Genomic DNA, 22,093 nt, shown 5'->3' with positions numbered 1-22,093 from the left:
TTGAGAATAAACTAGTTGAGAGCCTGAAAAGAGTAGACTATATGATGATTATAAAAATACTGTCTACTTTTCTGAAAAATAAGGAGGCGTGTCATGTGTGGGGAAACACCATAACACCCCTGGGGTATTATAGTGGTAGGATCCAGATTTATAACACAAATGGGGGGAAATTACCTCCAATCTAGTTGATTTAACAAGACTGAGACTTCCAGCTAAACTAATCTGTACAGATAATCTCTCAACCCAAAGAATTCCCACAGACCAAGGACATTTGGAGCTAATCTCTCACTAAAATATCCTATACCATTTGACAAAAACAGGATTCATGAGCAAGGGCCAACAGAACAAACAAGAGATTTAGAATGCTGCAAATGGGGAAATATAACTTTATACAGATGGATTTTATTAGCTTTTATTATATCTTGCTGGTGCCTTGATTTGCATTTTGGGGCAAGGCAAATCTTTTAAAATGCCATAACTAGAACTCTATTAAGATTAGTGATAAATCTTGAAACTCATAGGAAGAAAATGAATGTATAAAATGCAACAGGGAGCATGCAATTGGCTGAACACTGTTACTGGATTACTACTAAATGACTATTGTGTGCAGAGGACAAACTGAATAAATTACCAGATTGTGACTGATTACGACATACTATTCTGGAGTTAATGTATTCCTGTAACATATTTAGTCTGTTTTCAAAATGTGAACAAAACTACGCCTTTTGTAGGGCATTTTACCTTGTAAATGCATTGATAATAAACCCATCTTTATTGGTATCCTTGAATTTTGGGAAACCCATTCAGTTTTAAAGCTCAAAGACTACAAGAAAAATGTCTAACATTTCAATTCTTGGTACCAATCTTTATTTTCCAGTATACTCCTTTATTTCAACTTGATTAAAAGTATTGACTCTTACACCAAAAATTACTTACTGAAATTTCAAATGTAGCCAAGGTATTGTGGTTTGCTTTTTGTTAGCAAAAATAGTGGAAAAGAACATTTTAAAATAGAGTAATTGATCTATTTTTTTAAAAAAACCTGACCTACACATATTTCGACAAGCATTCCATCTTTTAGTCTCCTAAATACTACTTAAAACGAAGAAATATAAGTTCAAGAAGTTAGCTTTAAGGAAAACAAAAATTCATCAATTAGGACTTGAGTGGTGTGATGAGGCTTGTGAGTTGGAGATCAGCAAAATCTCTTGTGATACTGAGACTCATTCGTCATAAAAACAAAGAGACATATAAAGTGGGAAGCAAACTAACTCTGGAAGTTGCTACGTCTGGCAGAGAACTGGCCATTGGCTATGCGGCAGCCTCAGGACCTACACGCAAGGCCCGCGCCTGTCCAGCCCACCTCCCAGGCAACCCAGCCTGCAGGCTCTGCCCAGCTGGCCACACAGGACCCGCCTCCTTCCGGCCTCCTCTGCCACTGCCTCCCTGCCTGACGTTCTCCGCCCTTCCTCACATTCCCATCGCCCCCATTTCTCTCCAAGTGATGGAGCTAGAAGAACAAAAGCCCGCAACAGAGACTTGCGAAGCGAGGCTCAGGCTCGGGCGGCGCGGTCCCCGGAGCCGGCTCTTCAGGCATCGCTCGGGGCAGCCCCACGGGTCGCCCTCACCTGAAGTCCGAGGGGGCCTCGCGCCCCAGCGTGGCGCGCTGATTGGCTGGTGGCCGTGCCGCGGAAGGAACCCGGATGTGCCCGGGGAGCTGTGTTGGCAGTGGGCAAGCTGAGGTTGGGGCGCTCCTGGGGTCTCTAGGGCCGGGGGGATGGCTCAGGATTGGGCGGGCTTCTCGGAGGAAGAGCTGAGGAGGCTAAAGCAGAATAAAGGTAACGTGGATGTGCGCGCGGGTGCGGAGTCTTGCGGCCGTCGAGGACTGGAGGCCTCGCGGGTGGGTGAGGGGGCGTGGGGCCTGGAGCTGCAAGTGGGCGGGCAGGGCTGGTGGGGCGCCCCAGGGATGATGGGGATCTTCAGGTGGGTGTCTTCGCAGCCGGGGCCAGAGAGGCAGACCCGGAGGGTTTCTCTCTTAGGATCCGTTCTACAGTGACTTTTTCAGTAGAAAGGAACGAGACTAGGGAGAGAAAGCGAAGCTACCACCCGAAAGGCTCCTCCAGAGAGGATTGTAAGCTGACTTGGGGTCAGGGTGAGTGGAGGGGAGGATTGCCTAGAGCATCATAACTGGGGTGAATTTAGAAAAGCAGGAGGGGATCGTGAGAGTGAATACGTGCAAAAGAAATGATTTTTATCGTCATTGCGTCCACTTCTGGTTATCAGGTGATTTTGTAGTTCTTTCCAGTTTTGGAGAGTCAACAAACCGAAAGGATTTTTGAGGGGCTCGATTTGCAGCGCGCGTGTGTGCTTGTCTGCACGTGCACAGTACACACGTACTTGGAGTACAAAATATATATCACTGAATTGCTCTGTAGGTTGCTTCTGATGAATTAGTTTTTCCGATGGTTGGCAGGAAACGATATGAAACGCTCTTGACCTGAGATTGAAATTTCACACAGATGTTTGTGGTGATCCTGGTAGTGCCCAGCACTTCTGGGAGAACTTTCTGTCACTCGTGGCAACGTTTAAAAAAAATGTTTTGTTTAGTTAGGGATAAAATTAAAGAAATCCTTCTATGTCTGTAGTTGGTGAGAAGTGTGGATGTAGCTCAGGTACTTTGTAATTTTTCGCCAAGATGTGAGACTTATCCAGGGCTGACAGGTGCAAAAGGAAGTAAACTGCTAACAAGGGCTCGGTGTACTTTATATACATTGGGGACATTGCGCCGGCCCAGGGAAGGGGCTTCTAAAAACTCTACCATAAGATTATACTATCAGGTGTGACCCGCTGGTGCTGTTCAGATGGATGCCTTTAGATTCTTTTGTTACGTGACTTCGTTCTCCATTCACCTTGTTTCTTATCTGACTTTCAAGTTGTGGGCATCAGCATCTGAATTAGGTGTGTTGTCTGGCCCAAGGGCCCTTTCCATCCTTGTCAAGGGGGATGCTAACTTGTCGTGCAATGCAGCCTCTACTTTAGAGATGTAAAGATGAGCAGGGCGTCTTTGCCTTCAGAAAGCTTGTAGATTAATGAGCCAGACCATAAAATAGTATGGTAATAGATATTGCACAAGTGGTAGCCATAGAGCAACCTCACACTGAGGATTTGGTGCACCCTGGAGCTATTTCATGGAGGTTAATGTTGGCAGAAGTTAGCTGGCCAGGGCAAAGGTTTAATGAAGGACTCTAATATGATTGTTATCTAAAAATGTATCTTAAAGTATTTCTGCATTTTGGATTTGATTGGACAGTGATAAGGACCTGAGCATCAAGACCTGTCATTTGGTGGTGTAATTTAGACTGTGGATATAAAATCACTTACCTATGACTGCCATGAGAACCAAGGAAACATCTGTGCGTCTATGTGTAGCTAATGTGAACCAAAGTGACTGGCATTAAAAACCCCAAGTCTTGGGTTTCCCAGTTTTAAAGCTGCAAAAATTGAATCTTCATCGCAGCTGTGAAGAATGAAGTTAATAATCTGGGAAGATGGGATTGGTTGCTGACAAAAATCAGGACAGGGTGTTTCTGAAACACTTGAGTGCACATGTAGTCAAGAATGTTCTTAGCCATCTTGTTTATAATATCCAAAAGTTAAAAACAAACCAATTGTCTATTTACAGGCGAGAGGATAAATAACTTGTGCTAGTTAGTGAGATTCTTTTAATCACTAGCTACTTTCAGTAATTTATAAATTACATAAATATGTGCAAAAGGAGCGAGTAGGTCTGATAGAGTTTATATATGAACAAATTATGTGAAGCAGGTGTATTTTAATACAGATATTGTTATATCTGAAGAATATCAAAGGAATGAAACACAGAATTATGATTGGTAGAGGGGCAAGGGGATGTGAACAGGGAGAGAGAGATAAACATACAGAGGTATTGATAATTAAGAAATCAGGCTAAGACAGTTTAAATTGAAGCAAGAAAAAACTTTGACATAGCTAATTCTTTAAAATAATGAAGGTTTATTTTTCGGTGTAGTGGCATGTGTAACATGGGTTGCCAGGTGAGGCAGATACAGTCATTCCACACTGACTTTTGATGCTGCCACATGGAGTTATATGTGACAGGAAGAAAAGAAGATTGGAAATTGAACATTGGTAATTAAATGCTTTCACTAGAAAATAACTTTAGTAAAAATAAGTCATAATTTTAGGGGCTGGAAACATTTATATGTGTCTGAAATGGAGGGGTGGTAGTCAACTGCAGTCATTGATGTCTTAACATAAATTACTTTCAATCATACAGATTGGAAAAATGTATGGCATACATATACACATACATATATACATGTATATTTGTATATACACATGATCTGAGGTGATTTAATATCTAAAAAAATGGAAGAATGCAATGCAACCTGCTCTGCCAGTTTTAAGATATTTATTTCTGGGTGTCCTTTATTATTCCTTATGATTTATTTATTGTATGTATGTGTATGAGCCCTTTTGACTTGGCTCTAGCATGGGCATGGTAGTCAGAGGATGTCTTGTAAGAGTCAGTTCACGCCTTCTATCACGTGGGTCATAGGGATCAGAACTCGGGTCTTGAGGCTTTGTGACAAGTGTCTATATCTGCTCAGCCATCTCGCTCACTGCCGTTAGTCTTGACATCAGTATTCACTCTGGTCCCTTTTTACTAATTTCCTTCCTAGTCTAAGCATTTATACTTATCTACAAACACTTTTTAGAACAATTTTACCTAATTTCAGTGGATAGGAATTTGGTTAGAATTGCAGTGAATCTGGAGCTGTTTGATATTATCATGTAATTAACACTACCAGTAAGGGTGTATGGCTTCCACTTATTTAGACCGTCTGTAATACCTTGTAACAAATCTTAGAATTTTTTGCCCCATATAAATTTTTAATGTTTTGTATTGTTAGATTTTCTTCCCTGGATGTTGACCATTTCTGGTATTAAAATATTCTCTCTTTAATTGTGTTATCAATTCTTTGCTAGTAATGTGTGAATAATACAAGCTAAAAGAAATAATAGATATTTCAAAGTAAAGGAATATGAATAGATACTAACCATCAACCACAAGCAGAACTTAAAAGTCAAAAACAGTGAGATACCATCTTAGGGCTCTCTTGGTGACTGCAAGTCAAACATTAGACCAAACAGTACATGTATTAAAGTGGAATTGTACATACTGCTGGGAGAAATGCATTTTGGAAAACAGTCTAACATCTAATGTTACATTTTAACACCTGGTACTTTGGGAATAATACCCAAGGCAAATTGAGCACATAAGGAAGTTGTAACAGCCCAGTTCACAGAAGTAACCAACCTAAGTGTCCTTGGGAAGAGATGAGTAAACTCCGGTTTGTCCCTCTGGATGACTCAGCATTTGAAGAGAATGGCAGTGATGGGGCCAGTAGTGGGGATGAATATTGTCAGTGTGATGCTAAATAGAGAAAAAACCTGACAGTACACTTTTTGTAAAATTAATACATTTTAGAAATATTTGGCCGGGCGATGGTGGCGCACGCCTTTAATCCCAGCACTCGGGAGGCAGAGGCAGGTGGATCTCTGTGAGTTCGAGACCAGCTTGGTCTACAGAGCTAGTTCCAGGACAGGCTCCAAAGCCACAGAGAAACCCTGCCTTGAAAAACCAAAAAAAAAAAAAGAAATATTTGTAGACTTATTTCCTTATGCTCAACAACACATGATTCAGAGGGTAGTGAAGACGGGTCAGGGAGTGGGGTCTAAGGAGTAGACAGAGAGTGGAGCTCACAAGCAGCCTGTTGGCTAAATTACACACGTGGAAAGTTATTAGGGGCGAAGAGAAAACTCATCAGTTAAAGAACTCTCACTGATCTTCCAGAGGACCCAGGTTCAGTTCACAGCACCCATTTGGCAGCTCACAACCTTAAATAACTAAAGTTTCTTGAGATCTGACGGCCCCTTCTGGCTTCTGAGGCCACTGCATGTACATGCTATACTTACGTGCAAGCAAAAACCTCATATACATAAAATCTTTAAAAACATTGTTTGACTTCTCAGGATTTTTTCCCTTTCTGTTCTTGACTATCCAGTTTTTAAAATATTAGTAATGATATTCATCAGAACTCTTTACAAAATTTGCATGTGATTGTTGGCCTTTGTTTTTTGATTTTTGTTTTGCTTTATGGTTCTGAGGATCGAACCCAGAGCCTCATATTGTTGCTTCCCCTCTGAGCTGCATCCTCAGCCTGGCCTTTAGCTGGAACGTGCTGCTGAAGACTAAAAGTTTCTTTCCATTATAGCATAATCTAGGTTTTTATGGTTGATAGAGTTCCCTACACTTGAAACCCCATGCAGTTTGTATAAAACTGATATTAGGAGCTGGGGCCAGAGCTAAGTGAGTGAGCACTTGTCCGACATGTGCTAGTTCTGGGTTCAATCCAGGACCACATAAAAAATACAAATAGAAATAATTTTTAAGTACCTGTTTTTAATTGTGGGAATCAAAGTGTCTGGCTGTATTGACCTAAATTGCTTTAATGACAGCAGCTGACTAGAAGTGACTGCGGCCAGTCCTCCTTTGCACTAGATTTATGCTCCTTGGATGGCCCTAGTTTTGATATTTATAGTTTCCAGTGCATAGTACTTAAACAATGTGTTCTATTTTTACATGCCCTGATTTGTTTATTTATTGCTAGTGGAAAATGATTCTTTCTAAGCCTTATGTCTATGCTTTGTAAAAATATAAAGTAAAAAAGACATAGCTGAATTACAAAGAAACTTAATTATTCAGTTAATGTTTTCACAAAACAGCCTCAGTGATATTTTCTGAAAATGTAAATATGAACAGTAACCAATAAACTCATATTGCAAAATAGAGGAGGGTACTTTGTGTTTCTGAGAAAGTCCATGTGTTAGTTATTTTTCTTGTGGCTATGATAAAAACACACTACCAAAATCAACTTAAAGGAAAGGGATTCTGTTGACTCTCAGTTGGAGAGTACTGGCCATTGTGGTGGAGAAGTCCCGGATTCAGGCATTTGTGGGAACTGGTTATGTTGCCTCTGCCTCCTCCGAAAGCAGAGAACATGAATGCCTATGTTCAACTCACTTTTCCTTTTTAGACACTCGAGGAGATCATCCCATCAGGGTATGGTGACAGTCACAATGGATGGGTCTTTCCATCTCAATTAATCTACTCAGAGTAATACTCCACATTCGTGCCCATAGATCATCTTCCAGGTGATTCTGAATCTCATCAAGTTGATGATTCACATTAACCAACACAATCCACAATTTTGATATTACCTCTGTCTTCTTAAAAGATAGTTTCCATGCATATCTCCTTGCATTGCCTCCATGGGTTAATAATGGACAGTTATAACTGGTATAGCAGGGAGCTAGACTGAAGCCAAGCTAATGACTTCAAAGTTTACAGCTCTACTTTGAAAATTTAAATTAATAAACTTGTACTTCAGAGGTCAGTGTGTAGAATTTAAATATCGTATTTGACAAGTCTTTTGTTTGGTTTTTGTTTTCTTGCTGTGCTGGTGATTACAAGGCCTTGTAAATTCTAGGCAAATGCTCTACCACTGTGTGACATGCCCAGCCTTAAAAGTCCTGTTTGAGTTACTCATTTGTAAAGAATAATAATTTTACACAGTGCAATTTTGTAGATCATATTAAATGTAATATGAGAGTGAAATTCCAGTTATCTGCCCTAAGAATTTAATCTTGGTACCAATATTTCTCCCAAAAGGAGCTTTGTTATTTCATTTGTGCTTTAAACAAAATCCCTGTAATTGTTTTATCTTCCTCTGATGCTTTTAAATTAGGATGCTGGTAAAATTAGTTTAAATGCATTAATTGGAACTTATCTGGTCTTTGGTGAATATGCCTTTGATTCACAAGCTAAAACAGTTGTAGAACTAAGTAGAATTGTTCTAATATGTAAATCTAAGGGAAGGGCATCTCATTTGTGAACCAGCCATTAGTTGTTTCTGCACAACAGGGAGAATCATGAATCATACCAACACTAACAGTATTTCAGAAAATTCAATTGGCTACCCAGTTTCACCAGAATTAGTCAGTTCTTCTATAGTCCTCAAGTTGAAATGAAAACTTTGCCGTGTGTTCCTTAGACCTGGTTCAATGAAATAGATTTCCTATAAAGATGAATTGAAAGAGAAGCTGATTTTGTTAAATATTAATAGTATGAAACAAGAACTGTTGAACCCCCCCAAAAATGATTGGTTTTTCCTGGGCTTTCAAAATAGAGAATGGGACCTCTAGAATTACAAGATTTAGTGCGACTACCTTGTTTTTAGAGAAATTATCATTATTTGCTGTTCTTGTAAGGACTCTTCTTTTGTTTCTCTTACCTAGATCTCTTTGAGCCTCAGCGCCGTCTCCCTGTGAAAAAAACTAGACAGCAGCTTCAGCGAGAAAAAGCCCTTCTAGAGCAAAGCCAAAAACTTGGTCTTCAAGATGGATCAGCCTCATTACCTCCAGAGCAGTTGCTCTCTCCACCCAAACAGAGAGTTAACCATCAAAAACCACGTCCTTCCCCGGCTGTCCCTAGTCCTCTCTCACTCTCCCCTTCTTCTACTGGCAATGGGAAGCCACAGAGTGTTGAAGGTCAGCCACAGGAACCCGGACTCCAGAATTCCCACGATGGTCACAGAAATGCTGAGGTTCTAACTCCAAAGCCAGATTGCAAAGTGGAGAAAAAGAAAATGGAATTGTTAGTAAGTCTGTGAGACTTTCATCTTTTCCCCAGGGACTGGAAAGAAATATAGTTTGTTGATTTTTTTTCTGCCTACAAATGAAATCAGTAAACTATTGAAAAGCATCAACCACCTAAACCTATTATGAGCTAAATATTTTGTCTTGTCATTTACTTTTTACAACATTATTATAATACATGCTTATTATTTTTACCTGACGGAGGAGTTACCTAGAACTTAGAGAAGATGTTCTTTTCTGAACACTAGACATGTGGCATAGCACTTGTGCGAGGGAAGGAGCTCTCAAGTCTTGATGCCAGAGTGATCCACACAGTGAGTTCCAGGCTAAGCTGAGCAGTATAGCAAGACCCTCTCTCAAATTTACACAGAAACGCACACGCACACACACACACACTTATCTTCTTAAAGCTAACATACACAGCCAGTAAGTAATAGAGTTGAAATACCTTTTTATTAAAATCTACATGGTTTCGCTCCACCCATATAGAGATTTCCATTTGCTAACATTTGAATTCTTAGTAATGGAAAGAAAAGATGCCATTTGTTTTTCCTTTTCTGATTTTTTTCAAAGTATCTTGTGTTTTTCCCAATATCAGATATAGTCCTCATCTCTGTTGATTTTGTGTCATAAGAACCTTGCCTACCAGAGTTTTATAATTGATTTTGATGAGATATATAAAATCACATGAATTAAGTTTGTTTGCTTGGTTTTTGGTTTGTTTTATAACACAGCTCTAGAAGGCTTTGAATTTGTGATTGAGATGGACAACTTATATGAGATGCCATAGGAATAGCATTGGTTTTGGATACTCTGGGATGTCCATGGGAGACAGTAATTTGAGGAGCCATTGATTTTAAAAAGGAAAAATTCTGATATGATGAGCTTAGGAAAAGAGAGCCGTATTTTAAAGTGTTCTATGATGCCATCTTGGTTTTCTGAGCCCGGCAAAGGCTAGCGAACAGTGGAGAAATAGACAGCAAGGATAACGGGAATGCGTACTTTCTGGTGAAGCGGAATTAATACTAGAGTCCCAAGAGAAAATACTACTCAGAGTAGTGAGTCAAGTAGAGAGGCTTGTTTGTAGTTTGAGAGAGGGACCTGTGGAGTGGAAAAGATTGAGAATGGCTGGTGCCAGCCCTAAGGGAAGCTGTAGTAGCAGAAAGAAAAGGGCAGGTTTATAAGTGGCTGCTAGGTCTCTACGTAAAGGTGTTGGATGGGCTGGATAAACGCCAGTAGGGAGAAGAAAGCTTTGCTGTGACCCTGTTTGTGTTGACAGCATTATGGCTATGGAAATATTCGTGTGTCCTCTTTCAGAATTAGACATGTTAGAAGATAGAGTACATGTTTTCAGTCTTTGACTTCTATATTAGCGTATTCCATTTACCTTTAGCTCAGACAACTACTCATTTAAAATGCTCCAAGAGTTGGAGATAAAGGACTGTGCAGGTTGTATTTCTATATATTTGTACATACTTATATGTGTATGTGATGATAAAGGCTATCAACTTGGGGGGGATATGGAGGTGTTGGATGAAGGGAAGGGGAAAGTGATATAATCGTGTTTCAATTAAAAACCAATTGTAAAAACAGTTGGAGAAAAGTGAGCAAATGAAAAAAAAATGTAATAAACAGTCACTGGCTGTTATCTTAAGATGTTAAGGAAGTCCAGACTTTATTCATAAAGAAAATTCTAAAAGGTAAAACATGACATCAACCTCAGACCAATCTACTTTGACTTCCATTTTACATATGTTATTATCCACGCACACATTTCTTTGTACTCCTAAAAGAATGTCACAGTCCTTGGGCTTACAGTTTGTGGGTTCCTAGATTATACACATATATAGATTTCAAAGGTCCAATTTATAGACGCCTCTCTACTTCAGATCGTGTTCTTTGTTCGATTAGAACAGAATAATGAGCTGCAGATGCATTTCTTTTAAAGGGATTTTTGAAAGAAAATAAATGTAATCTGCCTGATTAAATTTTATGTGTAGGAGACAGATTGGTAAGGTGTGAGGCTGGGTAACAGTCTTTTTTCATAAATTCATTTTTGTGCCTCCCCTTCTCCCCCAGGCAAGAAAAGTCTCGTTGGGAAGTCCTCCAACAAGAACAGCGACTAATGGAAGAGAAAAATAAACGTAAGAAAGCCCTTTTGGCTCAAGCCATCGCCGAAAGGTGAGGCTTCTGGATGAGGGTGGTGACGTACAGTCATCTCTTCGAGCTTATGTTTATTTTCCCATGCCTTACTTAATAAACCAATACTTGCATTGCAACTCTATAAGACAAATTATGCTTTAAATGATATTGAAATTCTGGTTTTACCTTTTAGGGAGGATTTTTTTAAGTAATGAATCATGTATTTGTGATGTCAGGTGCAAGTGAAGGGCTGGCATCAGTGTTAACCATCTGTTAACACACAGTCACGGGGGCAGCAGAAATGGGTATGTGTGTGTGTGAGCAGCAAATGCAGGTCTGATTTGAATGTGGAACAGTGTTGGCATCTAGCATGTAGAGAGTAAGTGCGGTACAGGAGTGACTAACACTGTCATACACTTTGATTGTGTTTCTTACTGGCGTGTTTCTTAAATAAGTTCCTGTTTCATTGCTAACTTACAGCAGCCATCATGTAGCCTGTGTGAGGTTTGATTTTTTTTTCTCCATAGCTTTAATGGTAAGTGTGTCAGTGGTCTCTCCTCATGTACTGTATCATACTGGTTCCAAACTGCAGCATTCCCTGTGGGAGCCATTCTTCCCTGTCCCTGCTGCTCTTCCTATGCTTTGAGTTTGTAATTCCAGTTCTCCTGTGGTCTTAAGCTGTGTCATTAAAGTGGTGACTGGACTGAATGCAAGCAAGTATTCAGTGATGTGTTGCTTTTAGGACCTCCAGATAGTGTTGGGGACTGTGGACCCCCAGACCCTGAATTTTCTGTGACCCCCTGCCTCCCGGAGTAAACAACTTGTTTTCCTATGCTTGCAGCTACTCTGAGCAAATAACTTGTTTTGCAGCTGCTCTGAGCACGAGACCCTCAGGAGTTCCTGATGGCAGGGGAGTGGTTTCTGGTGGGCTTGCAGCTAAGAGGACATGGAAGGAGATTCTATATAAGCTGTCCTGGAACACAATAAAGAGAGCATTTGTGTGTGTGTGTGTGTGTGTGTGTGTGTGTGTGTGTGTGTGTGTGTGTGTTAGGAACCATACCGTAGTGCATAGAGCAGGTCTTGTGTTACAAAATAGGAATGGTGGAATGTACCTACTGACCCAGCACTCCCAAGACTGAAGCCGGAAGATTGGCCTAAGTTCAAGGTCAGCCTAGGCTGCACAGCTGTGTAGTAAGACTGTATAAACTGTTATTGAGGTTTGAATTGATGGAAGGGCATAAGAGATGAAAGGAAGATAGGTAGATATAAGAATAATTCAGAGAGAGAAGCATTTGAAAAAGATTTTTTTTCCCCTTTTACAACAACTTCTCATGAAGTATAATATATAAAGATACAACTCACAGGTTGGGTTATATTTCAAGAAAAAAACAAACTATAAAAGAATAATACCATCTTTTTTCTACAAGTGATTGATTATGCTTTAAAAAGGGATTTCCTTAGCCTTTACTAAGAGTAGAGACTGTTTATTGGACATTTTACAAAAGAATTTAGGTGTGTTCAGCTTGCTGTAGTGCTGCAGACCTACAATCCTGGCACTTGGGAGGTAGAGGCAGGAGAATTGTGAGTGCAGAGCCGGCCTGGGCCATGTTGTCCCCTGTCTTAAAAAGAATGCATCGTTTCCGTGCCCCTGCTGTTGATTTAAGACAGAGTAACATAGATGCAGACAGAAATGCAGGGAAACGCAGCATGGGTCTGTTGTTAATAAATGATAATGAAGCTCTTAAAGTCAGACTGCTGCTTACTGATGTGCACAGAAAGGGAAGGTGAATGCCTCAAACAGTTAAAGTCAGGGACGGAAGCTGCCCTGTGGTGGTGTCACTTGGGGGCAGGTTCTGCTCCCTAGGAAATGGGTGTGAAATTCTGAATGGATGAGTTAATGGTTAAAGGTTCACTTTTGTGTTTGTTACCCTGTGTCTGAAGTATATGTATACTTGGGTGCAGTAAGAGGCAGATGAATGATCAAGTAGGGTGTGCTTTTCAACGGAGAGGAGTCTGAATCCCACGGATAAATGTAAGGGCCTATATACAGTTTTCCTAGGAAACAAGATGAGACTGAAGAAGTTGAAAAGATACATGTTTTCAGACAAGGAAGTGTCATTAGTGAGGTTGGATCTTTCTGTCAAGTGAGAATGGGAGCTAAAAGTGGACTCGGGAAGGAGGTTGGAGTCCGGGTTTGGAAAGCTGTGTTGGGTACTTCCCATCATGTTCTCTCATGTAAGTCCACAAAGGAACTGCTTATCAGTAACTATTTTCTCCCTTTTTTCTTCTTTTGGGGGCGGGTTTCAAGACTGAGTTTCTCTGTGTAGCCCTAGCTGTTCTGGAACTATCTCTTGTAGACCAGGCTGGTCTTGGACTCACAGAGATCCTCCTGCCTCTGCCTCCCAAGAGCTGGGATTAAAGGTGTGCGCCACCACCACCCGGCTTTATCAGGAGCTTTTATAAAAACCTTAATTTTTGCTTTGTTCATGAAATTGTTGTGTACTAATAGAAAGTTTAGAAAAACGAGAAAAGAGCATTGATTTTTTTTGTCAATTCTGATTTTTTCTATGTTCTTAAAAGAATGTCATGAACTATAATTATATACACAGTTACCGTCCTTTTCCATTTATATCATGTATGGAAATGTGGTCTTAAAGTGTTCTCTTCCAACTCACATTCCTGGTTTTCCAGATCTAAAAGGACCCAAGCAGAGACGATGAAACTGAAGAGGATCCAGAAGGAGTTACAGGCCTTAGATGACATGGTGTCGGCTGACATTGGAATCCTCAGGAACAGAATTGACCAGGCCAGCCTAGAGTATTCCTATGCACGGTGGGTAGGATGGTGAGGTCTGAAGAGTCTGGCGTGAGCCGTGTCCCTTACTCACTGTGCCAGTGGGTTTATGTCTGTCTCCAGTAAAGTCTCATGAGAGTGCCATGGGTAACATGCTAATTCAAGTGGTTGCCTGTCCTATGGCTTTACCTTGTTAAAATTCCTCTTACAGCATTTCCTGAATTGCTCATTTGCATTTTAGTGTTTCCTGATTAACCTTTACCTATTTAACGTTTGAGATACTGAATATTTCAAGTTCTATCAAATTATATGCCTGATTAGCTCGCTGCAGAACTATATTATTCTAACAGCAAGTTTGTGTTCCTTCTATTAAAATTTGGGCTTTTTGATACTGCCTTTATAGAATTTGGGCCAAATTCTCACTCTGATATCAAAGTAAGAAAGCTAGTTGATTTTGAAAATACTTTAGAATATAAGCTAGGAGTGGTGGTGGTACATGGTTATATTTCCAGCACTCAAGAGACTGAAGTAGGAGGACCACCGCAAGTTCAAGGCCAACCTGGTGTACAAAGAAGGACTCTGTCTATGAGTAGAAAGAAAAAAATACTTATGGATATATTTTCTTAAATATCCTCTAAGTATTGTGAAGTTTGTTTTTCCTTGTTTGGTTATACTTTGTACAAAATGGTCCGTTATCATGTGCTTCCTTGGTTTCAACTGTTAGCATTTTTATAAAAGAAGGAATCATTGTGGAATATTTTTAAAGTGAATAGACACATGTAAAGAATTACATGGGCTTTGCAAGCAGATAAAAGGGCAAAAAATATGCCCAATTTCAGGGTTCTCAGTCCCTTCAACGTTGCTTTAATCATCCACATTTGTGTTTTTCTTCACAAGGGAATGCTGTGCTAATGACTCAGCTTTGCATCTTTCTCTGTAACACTAGAAATCAATCAGAATACTTCATTAGTCTCGGGTAAACCACAACATCAGAATGTTTATATAACAATTTAATAAAGCGGAAATGCTTGGTGATAGTTTTAATTCACTGTTTAGTGTTTAAAAGAGGCCTGTGGTTGTCCTTGTGATTTGGGTAATTGTTGTTTGCTCGTTTGCTATGAATGGGTTGCCCTTATTAGTGGACATCCTAAATCAATGCCATCAGTAGCTGATAACCAGAAGTTTCCAATTTCTGTTACTGTTAGGTCACGAGGATTTCGTTACACATAAACTGTCAGCACACCTTATTCTCTGTGACTAAGCTGGCCACCTTTGCAGCCCCTCATCCTGATAGTCCGTAGTACCTCATAGTCCTGGGTACAGCAGAAAAAGTCTTAATTGTGGGTTTTTTATTGAATTATTTCTTTTGGGTTTTTTGAGATTATAATATAATTACATCATTTTTCCTTCCCTTTCTTCAAACCCTCCAATATATCTCTCCTTTCTATTTTTCAAATTCATGACCTCTGCTTTTCAATTGTTATTAGATATATACGTGTGTGTGTATGTGTGTGTTTGTGTGCCTATTCCTAAATACATAAATATAATCAGCTTGGTGTGTGTTTTACTTCTGTCCTGAATAGGCTACGAAAGACATCCTTTTCACATTGGCTATTAAATAGGAAATGTCAGTTTTAGCTTTTGGAAACCATAGATAAAGTAGGTTACTATTTTTTACTGAAACTTGCACAGAGAATTCTTACACAGTAAAAGTTTCATATCCTATTTTTATTTCATATGTTTAATAAGCTAAAGATAGCACTTTCATGGTGCTGTTACCAATAGAACCGTGTGAAAGGATGCTGATGTGTGAATCTCCTTTTCAAAGGCTGTTAGCTGAAGGTAATAGAGAAGCCATAGACAGTCCTAACTGGAATTAAGATTGTGTCTTGTTCATTCATAAGATTAATACAGAATTTTCTGAATTTATACTTATGGTTATTGAGCAGTTATAGATATGGAAATGATTAATTGTACGTGGAAATTGCATCTCCTTTTTATCCTTAGAAATACATTTTCACTCACTGGTTCATGAGATTGAAGAAATTCATCTGAATGGACCACTCTGCACACTGGTTGTTCACATGGCCAATCAGCTTCACTGCTTAGACTCTGGATGAGACTCTGCACTGTTTCAGGTTCCTAGGGCTGTCCTAGCAAAGTACCATAAACTGTATGCTTTAAAGCACCAGAGAGTTCTCATCTTTTCTGGAGACTAAAAACCCAAAATAAAGGTGTTAGCAGGGGCACAATTTTTAAGAGACCCTATGGTTCAATTTCTTCCTCTTTCTGACTTCAGATGGTTATACCTTTCATGGACTTGTGGCTACAGTTTGGTGTAGAAAGGGTTAAACATTAAGGGTTTTTTGTTTGTTTGTTTAAAGACTGTCAAAGATACTAAGACAAAGAGACAGTTTTTAAAACCTTTAAATAACCTTAAATCATTCAGTGTCCTCCTAAAACAACAAAACAATTCTCTAATTACATTTCCAGTTCAGTATGTCTTACTGGCTTATATATCATGATCTTACTCTCTTCCAGAGTACCCTTCCTAGCCAGATTTAGAATGAGTGACAAGACCCCTAGGCTAATCATGTAGTTAGTGAAACTAATATTTCAAACATCAGTCATTTTGTAGGAGAATATATATGTATGTTTTAGGCCAGAAAGGCTTTAAACAAATAAACAAAATACAGCATCTTAAGTGATTTTTCCTGGGATGCACTCAGATCAGTAGAAACCTTGGGACCTGACTGCAAATGTTCATTTCAATTCAGTGGTCATGAAACCAGTCTGTAAATCTCTACTGACTAAGAGAGCAGAGCTGGAGAGTGCAGACAGGGATAGATCCAGAGAGAAGAGAGTACTGGGGAAAGGCTGAAGTATTCTTATGTCTATGATGTCAGAGCTCTTGACTTAATGTTAGAACATTCATAAGCAGGATATGTTACCTAGTGTAGAAATAAAGGACCTAGATACCCAGTAAAAGTTTTTTAACATAATTTTTTTAACATGGGAAGATACTGAAAAACAACATGTTCATTCTTATGTTTATTAGGTGACAGTAAAATAAGAATACAATAAATGAGCACAGTGTAAATAGCAATTTTAGAATTATAAATACTAGGAACCTAGCTTTCCTGTAACTGTAGTTTTAGATATGTGTCATTAAATGGCAATGATGGTTTTTATTTAAATCCTCTGCAGGGGAAGTTGTTTATTAGGCACTTGGAAGAATTTTTGGACTGTTTGCATTGCTGACTCTCAAGCCACAAGTCTGTGTGACTGTTAATGACATTGTTTTGCAGATAGACCCAAGACTGAGTTGCAGTAACTGCCAGAGTTCCTGTACTGATTTTTGGTCTTTGCATGACCTCTTCTCTAACCCCTTCTGTAGAAATCCAAGTATTTCACTCAAGATGTTGACCCTGGTGGTACATGTAGTTAGACCAAAGATTTATATCCACTTGAGGCCATTTCCTTCACAGGCAAAACAGTGGTTCACGACCAATGACATTAAGAGCTCCAATTAGACTGAGTTTTGTGAGGGCTGTCCATGCTATCTTTCTGGGTTTGGAGAAATTGAATGGGATGAATCTGATGGCAGCTGATAGCCATTTGGGCCTTTGACTATGACAGAGCGTTCAGATAGAAGGGGTGTGGCTTTTGAACATGGAGAACAGCCTGTAATTTTGGTGACTTGCTTGTGACAGTGTTCCTTGTATCCTGCAGTACAAGTCTTTTTCTCTCCCTTAGCTAGCCTGGCTAGATACCTGTGTATCCAAAGACTAAAAGGTATACATTACTGATCAACAGAGGACAGGTTTGAACCTTCAGTTCTCTACATTCAAAGCCTTTTATAATTTTCACTGTGTGTCCTTCCAAGATAATCTTCCACTAGAAGGTGTAATTCTTTCTTATTTTCTCTAAGTTATACTTAAAGCTCATATTGGAATTTTATAAATGGAGACCGTGTTCCTGTTTACTGGACATCCAGACCCGAATAATCACATAGAAACTATATTAATTACAACACTGTTTGGCCAATAGCATAAGCATATTCCTAGCTAGCTCTTACATCTTAAATTAACCCATTTCTATTAATTTGTGTATCACCACAAGGCTGTGGCCTACCAGTAGGGTTCCAGTGTCTTTCTCCTTTGGCAACAACATGGCTTCTGCCTGACTCTACCTTCGTTTTCCCAGCTTTCAGTTTAGTTTTCCCATGTAGCTCTATTCTGCCCTGTCATAGGCCAAAGCAGCTTCTGTATTAACCAATGGTAATAAAACATATTCATAGCATACTGAGGAATTAGTGAAGTTAAGTAGGCCATCAAAACTGTTAAGTCAACAGGGCCTTCACAAATATTATTGGTAATTGAATTGAACTAGTTCACAAATGTTGGAGAAGGTTGCTTGTTGGTTCCCAGCCGCTCGGCTAGCTTAGACCTGAAATAATCACACAGAAACTGTATTAATTAAATCACTACTTGGCCCATTAGCTCTAGCTTCTTATTGGCTAACTCTTATATTAATTTAACCAATTTCTAATAATCTGTATATTGCCACGTGGCTGTGGCTTATTGGATAAAGTTCACAGTGTCTATCTCTGGCTGCTCCATAGCTTCTCTCTGACTCCACCCTTCTTTCTCCCATCATTCAGTTTAGTTTTCCCCACCTAGCTAAGTTCTGCCCTGCTATAGGTTCAAAGTAGTTTCTGTAGTTACAGCATACAGAGGGGAATCCCACATCGGGCTAATTGTTTTCTTTCAGAGAGGAAGAAACTGACTGTTTTAAAGAGAAGTACCACATGTAGAAAGTGAAGCTACGACAACCTTACTGTATATAACAATCTAATGCAAGGGGTAGGGAGTTTCTGGGGTAGCTTCTCCCCTCTATTTACCTTACTTCACAAGAGACTTGGACTACTCATCCATACTGCACTGTTTAGATATGTACACAGATCTGCCCTCCCTTCCTCTTTCCTTCCCTCCCTCCTTTCCTCTCTCTCTCTCCCTCCCTTCCTTCCTTCTATTTCCTTTTCCTTCTCATGTTGCTAGTCAAGTACTCTGCCATTCAGCTATATTCTCAGACTATAAAACCTTTTACATGTAACAATAGTCTGTTGTTACAGGGTTTCTCCGTAGCTTTTGGTTCCTGTCCTGGAACTAGCTCTTGTAGTCCAGGCTGGCCTTGAACTCACAGAGATCTGCCTGCTTCTGCCTCCCGAGTGCTGGGATTAAAGGTGTGCGCCACCACCGCCTGGCAAGCCTGGGGATTTTCAACTAAGAGTACTTGTGTGTCTCAAAAAGACAATGTTCAGAGATATTTTTGGTGGCATAAAATTTAGTGTGTGGTGGTACTAATAGATAAACCAGGAATACTCTTTAGCATCCTGCAAGCTTCTGAGCAACTCCTCATAAGAAAGAATTCTATGGCCCAAGCTATCAGAGTGGACTTTGAGAAGCCCTGTCTAAACTGACACTGGCCTGGCGGTTTCTGTTCTTGGTGTTTACTTCTTGCCCTCACTTGATGTCCTTTAGTTGGCTGTGCTTTGTTTTTACTATATTCGCTCCTTCATTAAAATACTTTCTTTCCTAATCTATTAATTAGGAGGTGTGAATTTTCTACTTTCTTCATCTCTTATTTTGCTGTCATAAATTTAACCAACTGTGTACTTCAAGTTGCTCTAGCTAGCTTTTGCCAGCTCCTGAGAGGAGGTTCTGTGGTGTCACATAGGCATCTTGAAATTATCCAGAGTGGCTGTTTTTATATCACATAGCCTGGCAAATGCTACAAATCTGGGGCTCTCTGTTCTCTCCATCACCCCAGAACTAACCTGCCACTCTGGAACTCTCTTGACCTGCTGTCACTCAGGCACAGCTTTGGAAAGACATACTGAAGAACCACAGGCCATAAATCCAAATCAGGATGTTGTGATAGTTGTAGCATCTTACCCTAATAGACCTTACATGCTGTCCACTATTGTTAAACCATTAGTATCCATAGCTTCATTGTACATTTCATTTCCCATTTTAGTTTGTGTCTGTCTCTCAGAAAGCTTCCCAATTAAAGTGAATAAACCAGTCTTTGTATGTGTCCTTCTAGGAAGCGGTTTGATAGGGCTGAAGCTGAATACATTACAGCAAAGCTGGATTTACAGCGCAAAACCGAGACAAAAGAACAGCTCACTGAACACCTCTGCACCATCATCCAGCAGAACGAGCTCCGGAAGGCCAAGAAGCTGGAGGAGCTGATGCAGCAGCTGGACGTGCAGGCTGATGAGGAGGCTTTGGAACTGGAGGTGGAGGTTGAACAGTTGCTCCGAGAACAGGAAGCAGAGGCAGGCAAACAAATGGCTCCTGTAGAGAGGCTGTGTCAGCCTGCTGGGGAGGCTGTGTCTTCAGAGAACAAAGAGCCTCAAGAGCAAGCTACTTCTGCCGAGGCAGACAAGCCAGGCAAACTTTCCAGTAGTCCGCCCCTTAGACCAGACTGTCCAGGTCAAGGAACTAAGGACTTTTCAGCTGGTGTGGCCACTTGAGGGGCTGGTGTCTATTCCATTAACCTATCTTAGCGATAAATTACAGCCCATCTCTGATAAAAAGTTCTTTAAACCTTTTTGTGTTTGTGTCCATGCCTAGTGTTGGTTAGATAATCATGTCTGGTCATTCCAAAGTCACAGATTGTGACAGTTTCCTCGGTGTTCCTTCACTCCTTATTACTGAGTCAAAGTGAGTGGCTCAAAGGTTGGGTGAGCCTGGAGCCCTGGTTTTGATTCTCAGCACTACAGAAAGAGCAGAATGGTAGAACAACTACGTGGCTAGTGTTCAGAAAAGCAGAGCGAGAGGGTTCTCAATACTTGACCAAGCTTAACCTGTTAGAAGATATTGAGACTGCAGTATCTATTTATGCAGTCATTAAAAAGACAAAATACCATAGAGAGTGGAGAAGAGAAAGATTAAGTTTCTTCTCTGGATACTGCAATAGTGACGAAACACAATTTGGCAATCAGAGCTTAGGTTAGGAACTAGACAACTTAAGCCAACACTATTTTGCCAGTAAATGGTTTCTTGTTTACACCTGAATTTTGGTTACTTAATATACATCTATAAACAAATTATGTATGTGTAATTTTACTTTTGACATTCTGTTTTCCTCATCCAACCAATGAATTGACGGGTAAAATTTAGACAATGAAAAGTTTCTAAAGTGAATCTGAACATGGAGAATCTTGAAAATTGCCTCTCCATCATCCACCAGTGATGTGTTCCTCTCGAAAAGTGTAACATGGGCATTTTCTGTGTTGAGTATTATACTGTCATAAAGCATTTCAGTTGTTAAAGTACTCACTCTCTTAGTACTTTCATAGTTTGTTGATTGCCTGTTCCCTAATACTTGACCACTGCATTGTGATATATGTGAATGTATATATAAGTATTTCAGATTTGCCACATAATATACCATTGTTATCATAAATTATGATCTATTTATCAGAAATTGCACACAATAAAAATGTTTTCAATCATAAAAAAGGAACATAAAGACAGTTATATCCATAATACATTATAGAAAAGCTGGGGACATCCTGTTTTTAAATTGTTTTTTAAGGTGTTATCTTCTGATAATAAGGATGCTTTGTATTTTTCTATGACCTAAGTTGCAAGATAATTTTCCATTACTGACTTATAAACACAAGCATTTATTTAGATAGTGTTATTTTTATTTATGAATGACATACATGCAAATTTAAGACTTCATTGCCTGATACAGTCTTATTTTTCTAAGGAATAAACAGGTCTGATGTATTTACAGTATGGTCTTTCATTTACATAAAAAAGTTTCAAACCCGTTTGATATATGTTAAATAGGATGTGTGTATAACACAGAGAGTCATGGAAGAAATGTGCTAACTACCACACCTGGCACCGCTGTTTTTGTGACATTTTCTACCTATCTCAACCTAAAAGTGTCACTGCATCCACCTCCTAATAATTTTGCTTTAAAACTTCATTTTGTGTGTGTGTGTGTGTGTGTGTGTGTGTGTGTGTGTGTGTGTGTGTGTGTGTGAAATGCTTTCAAATATGTGGTATAAAAGTTCAGTTGAAACTGTTACTTTGACAAAGCATTGTCCCACCCAGCTTTTCTAGGGTGGTATCCGAGTGCTCAGGTGATGATATAAGTGACAAAATTATATTGCATGAGTTTTATGCAAAGGCAGCTGTAGCCCATGTGTGAGAGGATCCAGAGCAAGTGAGTGAGAACTGGAGGTTCCTGATGTGAGGACCATATGTACTGATTTCCCAGGACAGCCCTGGAACACGTCCTTTAAAATACACTGATCAGCTTTGGTCTATAAATTCACAAGTACATTTCTATGAAGGAAATCAGCCCAAAATTA

The 22,093-nt window shown here is 39.7% G+C and overlaps 1 protein-coding gene and 1 pseudogene across 2 annotated transcripts; one reads left to right on the top strand and one right to left on the bottom strand.

Annotated features, from left to right (window-relative positions):
- Window positions 1–1,683: 1,683 nt before the first annotated feature.
- Window positions 1,684–21,504, top strand: Gorab (golgin, RAB6 interacting). Of its 2 annotated transcripts, none has more exons than XM_075988440.1 (5): window positions 1,684–1,838; window positions 8,401–8,758; window positions 10,840–10,941; window positions 13,594–13,734; window positions 19,804–21,504. In XM_075988440.1, exons 1-5 carry the CDS (start codon window positions 1,778–1,780, stop codon window positions 20,234–20,236), a joined length of 1,095 nt encoding a protein of 364 aa, XP_075844555.1. In that variant the 5' UTR covers window positions 1,684–1,777; the 3' UTR covers window positions 20,237–21,504. The 2 variants fall into 2 exon arrangements, with proteins under 2 accessions (XP_075844555.1, XP_075844557.1); XM_075988442.1 differs by having other exon boundaries at window positions 1,696–1,838; window positions 8,401–8,762.
- LOC142859249 (U6atac minor spliceosomal RNA) lies at window positions 2,918–3,025 on the bottom strand (annotated as a pseudogene).
- Window positions 21,505–22,093: the final 589 nt, after the last annotated feature.

This window comes from Microtus pennsylvanicus, chromosome 10 (assembly GCF_037038515.1).
Source record: "Microtus pennsylvanicus isolate mMicPen1 chromosome 10, mMicPen1.hap1, whole genome shotgun sequence".
Classification (NCBI taxonomy): Eukaryota; Metazoa; Chordata; class Mammalia; order Rodentia; family Cricetidae; genus Microtus; species Microtus pennsylvanicus.
This window is presented reverse-complemented; position numbering and strand designations above follow the sequence as displayed.